Source organism: Tetrao urogallus (genome assembly GCF_951394365.1).
Source record: "Tetrao urogallus genome assembly, chromosome: 8".
Taxonomy (NCBI): Eukaryota; Metazoa; Chordata; class Aves; order Galliformes; family Phasianidae; genus Tetrao; species Tetrao urogallus.
The window spans coordinates 32,380,474-32,393,009 of record NC_136821.1 but is presented as its reverse complement, the minus strand read 5'-3'; the positions used below and the strand labels follow the sequence as shown (position 1 = coordinate 32,393,009).

At 42.5% G+C, this 12,536-nt stretch overlaps 1 protein-coding gene across 1 annotated transcript in view; it reads right to left on the bottom strand.

The window, feature by feature from the left end:
• Window positions 1-12,536, bottom strand: part of CPS1 (carbamoyl-phosphate synthase 1) — a gene marked incomplete at both ends in the record, with an annotated part of 83,146 nt that overhangs the window by 56,458 nt on the left and 14,152 nt on the right. Inside the window, 8 exons of the mRNA XM_079538820.1 lie at window positions 1,171-1,266; window positions 1,936-2,034; window positions 3,559-3,636; window positions 5,603-5,744; window positions 6,049-6,155; window positions 6,685-6,813; window positions 7,880-7,969; window positions 10,415-10,507. Of these exons, the coding sequence (XP_079394946.1) occupies window positions 1,171-1,266; window positions 1,936-2,034; window positions 3,559-3,636; window positions 5,603-5,744; window positions 6,049-6,155; window positions 6,685-6,813; window positions 7,880-7,969; window positions 10,415-10,507 (834 nt within the window). The remainder of the gene's footprint in view (window positions 1-1,170; window positions 1,267-1,935; window positions 2,035-3,558; window positions 3,637-5,602; window positions 5,745-6,048; window positions 6,156-6,684; window positions 6,814-7,879; window positions 7,970-10,414; window positions 10,508-12,536) is intronic.

Genomic DNA, 12,536 nt, shown 5'->3' with positions numbered 1-12,536 from the left:
CTGGGAGAATCCCCAGTGCAAGTTATCAAGGTTTGCAGATGACCACAGCCCGGTCTCTGCTGTTCACAGATGCTTCCAGGCTCTTCAGGGGATCTTCCTGCCTTTAATAAGCATTCTTGCAAACACAAATTCACTGACTGGGGCAGTCCCAGCTCCACAAGGTCTTAGTCCTACATAAGGGCACACATGTAACTGTATAGGACTGAATGTAAACAGCAGCGCCTTTTTAATCAGGAGCTGGCATCCAACAGACTCAGAAGAACAGAAGTACATAGCAGAGTGAATCAGAGCAGTGAAAATCCATATCGATTATTTAGAAGAAAATAAAAATAAGATGTCTGGGAGAAAGAAATCTCTTTTTTGTCTCCTGTTAATTGTCCCTGTTCTCTCCCATCCATGCTCTGGTAGCCACTGCCTTCTCTCCTGCATGCAGCTGTAAATCACATCACCAGAGGCAAGGTCAGGAAGAGCAAGTACTGCTGTTGGAATGGCTGATTAGCCTACAGCAGATCAGAGCTGCTAGCTGCTGGCCACAGGAAGGGAAAGGGCACTGTGGGAGGTCAAGTTGGGAATGTTTATCATTAAAGAGCACTTTCATCTACAAACCGGAGCTGAGTTTGAAGGACAAAAGAGAAAAGAAAGGAGTGAGATGCCTCTCTTCTGATTCAGGTCATTATCTGCACTCACCTGCTCTGGCATCCTCCACTCCTAAACCTATTCTCATCTTTCTGAAAATACTGTCACTTCAAACTAACAGCCAGCAATAGCAATACAGGGCACAAAGAAAGCATATACAGGACACGACGTATTATAACATTAGGTTCAACCTAGACCTACCACAGATTATATGTAAGATTATTGTAATTGGTTTCTTTTTTTCCTTTGCTGACTTCAACATCAGCACAGGAATAGAATGGCCCTGTCTGAAATTAAAGCAGATCACAATTACCACTTTCTCCGAAGGCAGCTACTACAACTGCTCAGATCACTGGTCTGCTCAGATCACTGAACCAACAAATTCACAAAGAAAAAATGGCTAAATATCCCTATAGCTATTTCTTCTTACCGACTTCACTGCCCATGTGATACCACAGTCAGGTGAGTGTAGTTCTCTGTGAGAAAGGAAAGTACATTAAGCGTAGGTTAGCATTTTTCAAGTATCCTTCTCACCTTCAGAGCTTTCACAGCCTGAGATCCAGAGTAATCAAATTCCCCTGCCTGACCGATCGACAGACCCCCAGATCCTAGAATGAGAACTTTGGAGACCTAAAGGTGTGAAACAGAATGGACAAAGTCAGTACTGTGGTGGAGATGTTGAAATGAATGGAGACTGTGCAGCACAGAGCAGCCTCAAATTAGAAAACACACATTCTAGAAAGAAAAATTAAGTAACCTCCAAAAACACTGCAGCTTTACTTCTGAAGGTATTTCTCCAAGACTCCTCCCATATCTCTTTGGATAGAGAAACATGATTTGTGCATAAGGCATGCAATAAATGTGTTAATTGTAAAATACTTAACAGAGAGCCATGCTTCACTTTAGCTGCCCGCAGAGTCCAGCTACTTTCTAAGATAGCAACACTGCATGAAATTCACACTAGGAATTTCAGACTTATTTGCTAAGCATCAGCAAAGCAGCAACATCACAATGCTGGCACAAAACGTCACGTGCAGATTACCCCTGGGCATCTCATACACCACTGGGAGAGCACCCTTCTTGGGAGAAGTAGAAAGAAAACTACACGTCACTTCAGATCTTAACATTTTCTGAAAGAACAGGGAGTCAGTAACACAGCAAGAAAAACCTTTTGCAAGGGAGGCCTCCTTCAACTTCCACGGTCTGCTTCTTATGCCACTTTGTATGGTGGATTCAGCAGGAACCAGCAAGCTCCTAGCCTCACTGACAGGCAGGAATGAAGAGCATCTGTACACTGACCTCCACTCTAGAAGCTGTTGCTCCAGCCTTGGGCAGGACCGAAGCAATGGTAGTGCCTTTCCCTCTCTTAATCAGTGAGATAAATGAATCAAACAGGAACTGGGAAAAACAAACACAGGTATTTAATCTCCAAAGTTGAACAAAACTAATAACAAGCAAACGAGAAAAAAAGCAGGCTGTTAGGGAGCGCAGGCTATCAACTCTACACTACTGCCTTTAGAAGGCAGATTTCTCTTCATCAGAAAGGAGGGGACCATTATTTATAGAGACTTTGGTGTATCTGACAAAGCTGCATTCAAGAAAGGGAGGTCATATCAGGGAGAAAACACATAAATCACGTCTGTGTGCTCTGTTTGTGTATGGTTGGCAGTAGAATGAATGAGTGCACATTGAAAGCTAATATACAGAAAACCATACACTTAACTACCTCAAGTGAACCGTGTGGAATGGATTCTGTTACAGAGGTGGGATCTGTAGAGGTATATCTAAAAGTCATTTGTGCTAACTCAGTATACTGTCCTTCCAGAGGGGATCTCAGAGCAGCTGTGAGGGATTTTTTCTCCAGTTTCCACCTCCCTCATCTCACAAGCTTGTCTGCCTTGCAGCCAGCAAGGGCAGGCAGAGGAGGCAGCAGGACACAGCAGAATACACCCTGACTGCACCCATCTTCACATTTAGAGAGCTCAGCCCCTGAAGCTGGTTGCAGGGAATCACCTGTGGCAATGAGCATGGATGGATCCTGCAAGCCTAGCAGTACAGCACCTAAATAATCAAATCCATCCAAGCAGAGGAAGTGCACCTACTTGGAATAGATAGCTGAGGGTTGTTCATCTCAGAGAACTCAAGTCAATCAGATTAGCAAGAATTAGTTCTTGATATCATGAAATTTACTTGCAAGTTTAATCAACAATATCAAATTAAGATTAAAATAAGCACTTCCACCTATATTTCCACCTTATCAAGAAAGGCTAAGAAGTATATTTACGTTCTGACCTGCCTCCTCTGCCTTCCACATCTCCTTTGTTGTTTCGTCAGACTCTGTGACTACGCAACCAGTTGTTACAGAATTTGTGCAAAGTCACAGATGGGGGATTATAATTTCATTTCACTTAGGAGAAGCAGAGTGAGAAAGTGTGAATTCATCTACATAACTCTGCAGTAATTATAAAATTTGCAAGTGGAACTAAAATGTATTAGAAAGTTAATGATTTTATTACGAAACATCTGGCTGGGATTTTTTTCTCTAAGATGAAATCCTTTTCCTTTTGCAATCACCCCAGGTACAAGAGATTTGAGCCTGATCCTGCAAAGGCTTAAGCACTTCAGTAACTTCCAACACACAAATAATCCCACCAGGACTTGAAGCACGCACATCATGTGAATGGAACCATTGATCCAAAGCACACAGAAGTCAATAGATGCCTTGCTGCTGATTGTAATTAACTGTGATTCAAACTAAGCAGAACAAGCTTATGCACGATTGGGTCCTCAGCGAGGATCTTAACTTTTCCAAAAACAAGATTTAGGACCATCACCAACATACAGATTTGTCACTGTAGCTTATACGTATCTGCACTCCCCAGCGCACATAGAAGTAAGGCTGGATCAATTCTCACACAATACCTCCGTGTCTGTCGGCCCAGGATTTGCATCTGGGTAGAACTGTGCTGTGAAAATTGGTCTGGTCTCATGCATAATTCCCTGCAGGATTAAAAACATTTATCTTAAGCACTTCCTTGCAAGTGGGCAAGAAAACAGAAAGCCAGACCTTTTCCTTGTAAGTACAGAAGGCTAAGGAGCTGGGATGCTTTTAAGGACTGCCAAATTTAAACCTGTTTCATTCCCAGACTTCGGACTATGTCTTACCTGAGGAGCCTTAGAGCTTTTTGCTCTTCTGAGAATGTTCCGATGCCTGTCCAACTCACTGAACTGTACATGGCTGAGAAGCATAGTGGAGACCTCACTTCCATTACAATCGCAAACACTATTCAATTGCACACACGTAACAGAGCAGATAGGCTAGTCTGCCTGCAGAGGAAATTCTGGACCAGGCAAAGAAGAAAACAGCATACACAGCAAGAAACGGCCACCTTAAAGGATCCCATGTCTCTGGTTTTACTGCCCCGATCTTGCTAGGTCTGTTACAAAACCGTTAAAGGAGCGAGACTTCAGTCATGCTCTTTACTTCTGTACCTCACTTTGAATACTGACACAGAGCCTTGCACATGATGCCTGCCCTGGGTCATTTTTGGGTCTGTGATGAAGTGGGAACGCTGCTCTGAATAAGCAAGAGCTATGAAGAAACGTTGAATAGCTGAGTTTGGAGGCAGCACTCTTATTTTCAGTTAAGAGTCAGACAGAACAAACTTCTCAGCTGCAAGCCTGATAGCACCAGGCAGCATGGTCCAGACTACTGCTCATGGCCTCCGATTCCAGATAGAGGAAATCAAAATTCCCTCAAGAGGGAATTCAGAAAAAAAATACTTCTGATACAATCTGCTTCCCTTGAGAATGGACAAAGGAGTCCCAGCAGCTCCTACAGAGCAACAGTGCCATCCAGAGCTGCAGGGTGGGATGCTGGGGTGGGGCAATGGCGTGAGATGAGCTGCTGACCACACTGAGTTTCTGCCCTCCGATTAAAGAGCGCCACTGATGTGTCAAGTTTTCCCTGAATGCTCATATTATAACTACCTACATACAAATCTCTAGAAAATATTCCATGGTTTGTCAGTGTTTGGAAATCTGTACTGGCCCTGTCCAGCTGTGATGGGTCAGATCAGTCAGCATTTCTTCTTTTCCAAACAAGATTAAAACAGACTGCATATGAGAACCCATTCAATCCTGTTCCTGTCTGTGCACCTCTGTGCCAAAATTGCACTGCTCCTCATCCCTCCCTAGCACATGGACAAATCTATGGAGGTTTAAGAGATTGAGGGGACACAGAAATGGTCCTTCTTTTCAATGACTTTCTGATAAATAGCAAGACCCGCACAACAGTAGGCCTAATGTACAGTATTTATCATGGTCAACTACAGAGCCTAAGATGCTCCTCAGTGTCTCAGACCTTAACAGACTTGAGTAGTGGGATTTTGTTTTACTTCCATGTTTATCTGTGAACATCTAGTGGTCAAGCTTTATTTTTTTTTTAATTTTTTTAAATCTTTCCATTTTTCCCCAGTTGGAGGTCACTTGGCAGGAGCCCTCTACTTTAGATATGATAAGCTGTTCTGTAGAGGCAACTGCCTGTTTCCCTCCTGACATTTGGACCTTGGAGTTCTATTCACATTAAAGCACCAAATTCAACTCTAATAACATTCCTTTTCTGTGCTGCGTAGCACAGAATGAACCCAACAGTACACAGACAAGGGTTGGTGCACTTGCAGTAGGGAAATCATTGAAATTAATAAGGCAGCATTGCCAGGGAAATCATGAGGTCACTGTTGCAGCTGTGCATTTTGGGCTCATACAGACAACAGAAGAAACGGCCCACCTTCTGTTGGGTTGCATGGCAGGGCTCCAAGTAAAGTAAATAGGATCAGGTCACTAAGTTTAGTTCTGATGACTAATTGTAACCTGACTGCAAGGAGAAAAAATAAGGTGAGACGGAGTTTTTACTCACTAAAGGCTGCTATCTACAGATTAAAAAAATAGGAAAGCATGCACTCACCTCATTTGTTTGATCATTGACATTCACAAAAAGAGGCTTCCAGCCAGGTGGGAGGGTAGAGCTGTCGATAGCATAAGCATGATTCTGAGCAGTGATGACAGCTTGTCCATTCACTGCATTCACGACAGGCTGGTTCTGTCCTCTGAAAGAGAAAGGGAAAAGGAAAGGGTCAGAAAGCAGCAGTCAGAAGTGTCAGGTGTGACCAAATGCCACAAAATGGCAAATCCTAGGAGAAAACTCACAATCCCTCAGTTTGGTGGAGACCAATTACCCTCAAAAACAGCAATGCACATCAGGGCAGTTTAACTAAAGGCAAGACTGAAGTAGTGCTACTGCCATACTAGCTTCTGTTGAGACAGTTCAGAAGGAAGACACTGCTGTCTGGTGGCCTTTAATGATGCTGCGATGATCTATTTGGGCCCTGGAAAGCAGAAGAGCTGCTGCACCTGTTGGCCATCTGCATCTTGTAGGAAGTAGCTCCAGCTGCTATTCCAGTGATTAGATTCCCCATGCCAATTCCAAACAAAGGTTCTGGGCGATTGCTCTCCAGGACCTAAAATGAAAAGGTTTTCAAAAGACACTGGAGTGACTCTGTTCAACAATTCCAGCATAAACCATGTACCCTCACAGCAGCCACATGCAGAAAAACGGTGAATGCAAGGGTAGCAACAGCCTACAAAGGAAAACTTTCTCCTCTCCTCTGCCTCAGAGGGAAACCTCAGCTTAATTTCTCAGTCTACTCAAGGAGGATAAATGATACTTTGAATTCAAGTATGACGTTATTTGAAAGAAGATTGCTGAAAAATCAGGGCTCTTTCACGAGGTCACAAAGGTGCTAAAAGAGTACAGGGCATTTTAAGGCACTGGTAAGGCAATCGTGGTGAGGTCTGTATAGCCTTATTGTGTCTACTGGTGTGGAGACTCAACTCCCAGTGGACTGAGGTAAAGAATATCCTAGGAAGCTGAAATGGCTGTAAGACATTTGGCTCGTAATGTGTCAGTGCAACCAAGTGTTTACATTTCAACTATGTGACAAAAAAAGGTAAGCACAAAAAACTGGCCCACTGGCTGTCACACTGTACCTTTCTGACATTCTGAATCACTTCCTGGGCCTTCATGGGATCTCCTGGACCTCCAGAAATTATGAGCCCATCATACTCCATGCTGGTAAAATCATGATTCCATGGAACTAAATGTACTTCTGCACCTTGCTGGGAGAAAAACAAGCAATGAGGAGAGCAAAGGAACAAATGGGTTTATGTCTGAAGGCTGTTTTTTTTCCCAGGGGCTGAGTCAGGATTTCAGCCATTCCTTTACCAAGCATAATAGCAAGACTATTTTTAGCTATGTCCAGATTATTTCACAAGCCTGGTAGGATTCCGTGCCTTTGAGACACCACAGCACTTGACAAGTCTTTCTGAAATTCAGTAATGAGATCACAGCTTAGTAATGGAATGTGAAAGAGGTGTGCACACACATGCAACGTGCTCACTTGTAGACAGTGCAAACATCCTAACTGCTAACACAGAGTTTCCCAAACTCCTTCTGTGGCATGCCAGAAATAGTCTTGCACATTCAAACGGGGATGAACATCCACATTAACTAGAGAACAGAGACAAGTAAAGCTTGTACATCCAGAGAATGAGAAGATACCACCTTCGCTTCTCCTGTGTGAGAAGTCAGAGAAGAGAAGTCAGGACAGCTACATCTCAGTGCTAACCAAAGAAGATTTTCAAAAAATCCTCAAATTGAAGAATAATTTTGGCTGGAGGGAGCCCAGGCAGTCTGATGCAATCCCTGCTCAAAGCAGGGGTGACTTCCACTTTAAGGCAGGTTGCCAAGGCATTGGTCAGTTGAGTTTTCAGTATCTTCAAGGACAGACATTGCACATCTCCTCTGCTTCTCTGCTTCAGCCACTCAGCAGCCACTCTCACTGCAAAACTTTTTCCCACTGACTCATTTTTGACAGTGTTGGGTAGGTTGTTCTTTAGACACAACGAGCCTTGCTTCTTTTAAATTCACCTTCCTGGAATTCTTTATGCCTGAAAGGTTGCTGCACAAGTCCACTTCCTTACCCCCTCAATATCAGGCATTAAGTTCAAGAAACCTTCACAGACCACAAGCATCATCCTAAAACAAAAATCACCTGTACTTCATTTTAGGAAGGAAGCAGTTACTGGAATTAATCTGTCGACCTGGAAGGAAGGCTATTGAGTACACAGGCAAAGCTCTTACCAAAGCAAAACAGGCGATAAAGGATAGAAAGCACTGATCTACCTTTACCAGCAGACGGATAACGTTGTTCTTCAACCCACAGTCAACTGCTACAATTCTAATTGGGTTCCCTTTGCCATACACCTTGACTTCCTATAAAAAGAGAGACCAAGCTGTAAATAACGTATCACCCCTAACCCCACAAAACACATAAGTAGCAGAAGAACTCTTCATCAACATGCAGACTGGTGCTTAACAACCAATTTACAGAGAAATCTTCAGAAGTACCACCAATATTAACACTTTCTCTTTTTTTTTGTTGTTAAAGTAGAGATGATAATACCATTTCATATCTTGTTGATTGCAGCAGTGACAGCAATCCCTAAGAAGTCACTTGTTTCCATAGCTAATGACAAGCTTTTTTCCCCATGTTTCACCTCATTAGCAGTGAAGTAGCAAGTCAGTTCTCACAGATCATTACAGCTCAAGAGAACTGCCAGATACAAGGGGAGAGATTTTCAGCTGAAGTGAAATCATCGTGCTGATGTCAGTAGAGCAAGGTTGCTTCACATCAGCTACAGATCCATCCCATTAAACACCGTCCCAAGTTGCCAGTCACAGTAAGACCAAAGCATAGCATGGCTGGTTAGAGTTTGTGGCAGACTTCCAGAGCATCACTGCACTACAGACTGGTCATCTACCACTGAGCATCAGCTATGTGACACACAGAATTTTACACATCTGACAACACTTCTCTTGGCACCTTCTCTTCCAGCTGCTGTTCCCACCCCACAAAGTAAATTGCTACGACAGGTCACCTGCCTCAGTCCTCAAACTGGACCATTTGTATACCCACTTATCTGCTGGTTGTAACTGGAATGGAACACGATAAAGACATTTATCATATATGTTTTTAAGTGAGCTAAACAACTCCCTTTTAATCAGCTTCCCTGGCATTCGTATTTCACAACTGGGCCTGTTTATGAAATGTGCTAAATCCACGCCCAATATGCCTTGGTGCTGAGTGATGAATTGATTCTTTTCAAGAAGAATTATAACCAGATAGAAGTTAAAAAAAATACCCCCTCTATAGGGAGCACAAGAATTTTTAACAGTTTCTCCCTCTGTGCTATCCTAATTCAGTTCTAGGTTGAGTTGGTATCTTCTCAAAGACTGAACAGATTGATAGAATATAAGCAAGAGCGTGTCCTGTGTGAAGACACCTCTCACCATCATCAGGAGTGACTGACTGCCATTTCAGGAGCAGAGACGGAAGAGTCAGGGCACAAGGAGCCACTGCCCTCCTCTACAAGGTTTGAAGGTGCAGCGAGGGCCAGAGAGAACTGAAGAACAAAACTTTGTGGAGTTATTTTAACCACCTTCTTCTCAAAACTTGCCCTTGTCCATTTAACTAGGCTATGATTTGTTTCAGCAGCAGGACTGAATTTAGTCCCTGCTGTCTTCACAGTCCTTCCCTTCTCACTTATTCTTCCTCTGTACTGCAGAGCACTGATCCCCACATCTGGCAGACTATGGCTAGACTGGGAACTGAAGCAGGGAAATGTTATAATATGTCCCCTCTAAAGCCAAAGGATTTCCTTCATCTGCTCACAGCCCAGCCGATAAAAAACGTCCCAGTCCAAGATGATAACGTTGGAAAGCTGTAAGCCAGCAGTCAGGATGAGAAGAAACCCCTCCTGGCAACAGTGGTGAGAACAAAAAAAAAAGTACATGGGGCTGAATGTGTAGATAGAAAAGACCTTTTAACTTCAAGTAGGGAAATCTCTTCCATTTGTTCTGGAACCCCGGAATCAAAATAAATCTCCAAAAAACAAAGCACTGGCAAGTTTCCTAAACTCCCAGCCTTGTACAAGCAATGCTAGTGTATAGATTCTATATGCTAGCGTCTTGTTGATGCTGGGGAGAGGAAGAAAAAAGGAAAAAAATAAATCTCTCCGAAATAAATTGATTAGCAGGTTTTAATGTATCCTGATTAACATGAAAATAACTGTTCGGCAACTGATAGATTAATTACGTCCAGTAATTATCAACACTAAACAGCTTACTTCACTGTCAGCTTTATTTTGTGATGCTGTTTTTCAAGCCTAGAAAATGAACTTATAAACATAACGAGACTACCAAAGCTCCATTTATCTTATTATACTGCCCTTTTAAAAGCCATTTTCAACACCTTTGGAGTAATTCTGTCTTTATAATTGCGGAGTTTATCATCAGCAACCTTACCTGTTGCTGAGTTACTGCTCGAAATAGCTTCACTGGCATCTTGCAATCATAGATCACAAAGACCTCAATAAGCAACTGATATCCTTGTCTGTAGCAAGAAGGCCCTGACTCAAGGTACAGAAGGCACTGATGTAAGTTAGTGAGATCCTGGACTTTCAAGGCTGCCCATGTAGTCTAGTGGCATCTCAGGTAACAGCTTACTGCAGCAAATCCAAACCTGAATGATGCTGAAATCACAGACCTCCAAGGTGTAGAAGTTACACGGTTTAAAAAAGGTCCAGACTGCTCATCTTCAGAGCAAATGGGGAGCAGCTAATATCCAGAGTGTTCAGAACTGGGACTACAAGTTCTCACCTTTGTTGAAACTTCTGCAATTAAGTTCTGCTGATTTGGGTCTGCAAACTCTGTGGGTTGACCTTCAAATTCAATCTTCCCAAGTACTGTGCCCTGTGAAAATACACCAGTAAACAAAGCATAAGCGTAGGAGGAGCTGTGAACACTGGTACAAGGTGGTGACAGGCACAGCAATCTCAGCATCTGCTTATAGTTTCTTGACAGCTTATAGCTGTTCTAGCATATTCAGAAGTTTATGATTCTTTCCGTGTATTAAAAACATGTTTAAACTTCTTTCATCTAGAGATAAAGCAGTGCCATCAGTAAACTCTCTAAACAGTTTGGTAGGCCAGTGCCAGTATAATGGATTGCCTTCCAAGAGATCCCCAAATAAGATCTGAGTAATCCCCAAGGCCATTTGCAGCTTTTGGTTTTAGTCAACCGCTGTGAGGTCTTCAGCAACATACTGTGCTTAGCTAGAAGGCAGCAGAGCTGTAAAGCAAAGCTGTGTGGGAGGCAGGTCATCATAGCTGTTTGACAATTAATCTGTTAAAAATAAAAATAAAATGCACTCCAGCAAGCTCTGCTCTTTATTGCCATGACACCCTTGATCTAATAGCAGCATCTCCAACTTCACATTCTACTCAGCGAAGTTCTCAGTAGAAAAATTCTTGTTTTGTTTTTCCCCTTTCCTGGAATAAGTGGGATGAACCCAGGGTTAACCTTTTCCTTGGCATGGGGACAGGGTGTGCAATACAAAACTTCTCAAGGTAGGAAGAGGGAAGTGAAACCGAGGAAGCCTACGTTTTTGATAACACTTTTAACACACAACAGTGTCATGACAAAACACAGTTTGTTCTGTGAACGCTGGGACTGCTCACAGTCTTTAGTGATACTTCCATGAGATACTTCCATGGTTGATCACGCTAGAAAGCATCTTTGCCATTTTCCTAAGGCAGAAATGTACCATCACCTTGCTCTACTAAGTGTGCCAAGTGTGTAAGGTTAAGTTTTAAATACAGCTCTTAACAGTGACTGACATCCTGCCTCACCCTGAAGTGACAACACTTTACACTACAGGGTATTCCAGACTGGCTTCTGCAGAGCACAGCTGAAAAAGTTAGTATCCACATTAAAGAAGTAAGGTTCTTGACAGCCACTGAGTCCCATTTTGCAGCCAGTCCTGTCAAAGCTGATGACAGAACCCTAAAAAATCCTTACCCATAAATCAGAAATCTATGTTTTACCTTGCGACTGGATTACTCGGCCAGATTTATCTTTACAGTTGCTTTAACACTTTGCTGTTCAATTCTTCACTTGTCACAATGAAGTTCTGTTCGCACCCCCAATTTATAAATAGACAGGGAGTGAAATATCAAGTTGTTTTTTCAACATGATTGAGAAGTCATGGAGAAAATGCTACATTATCCACTATTTTATAAGCCATAAACTGATACTATTCAGATGTCAGTATCATGCTTTACACTGTTTGAGAAGCTACTGGATAAACAGTGAAAGCATATTTACTTTGGATGGGAGGAACACTGATCCATTAAATGGTACAACTCAAGAAAGCAGAAAAAATGTACTGCCATTTTCCATTGCATTAAACTGCATTTGTATGCGATCTGTAAGAGAAGGACAAATCCTTATCATCCCCCAGGAATTCATTTACAGTAACTCTCTTTCAAGCTGGGTCAGTGATATTTTGGTCATGGAATGAACAGGGGTGTGGGCTAGGACTACAGATCACAGACTTGTCACCTTAAGAAAAGAGCAGCTTCAAATAACCCATTACAAAAGAAAAGCCTCCAAGACACACACAACAATTTTCATTCAGAAAGGCTTTGATCACTGTTTGAGCAGATGTGAAACGTACCTTAACACGAACTTCCATTTGCTAACATAATCCTGCTTGTGTCTTTCTACTGTTAGCTCCCAGAAACCAGAGAAAAGTAATGACTGTTAAAAATAATCATAGGTTTCAGCCAAAGAAAATCAGCCTGAATTAGGAAACCAGGTTTGGATAACGCAGGCATTTCTTAAGTCTTGAAGAACAAAAGCCATGGACGTCTACCAACAAATTTGCACAAAATGTCACAGGATTGTTGCCATCTCTGTTGTTATCTGAGGGAACAGGTAG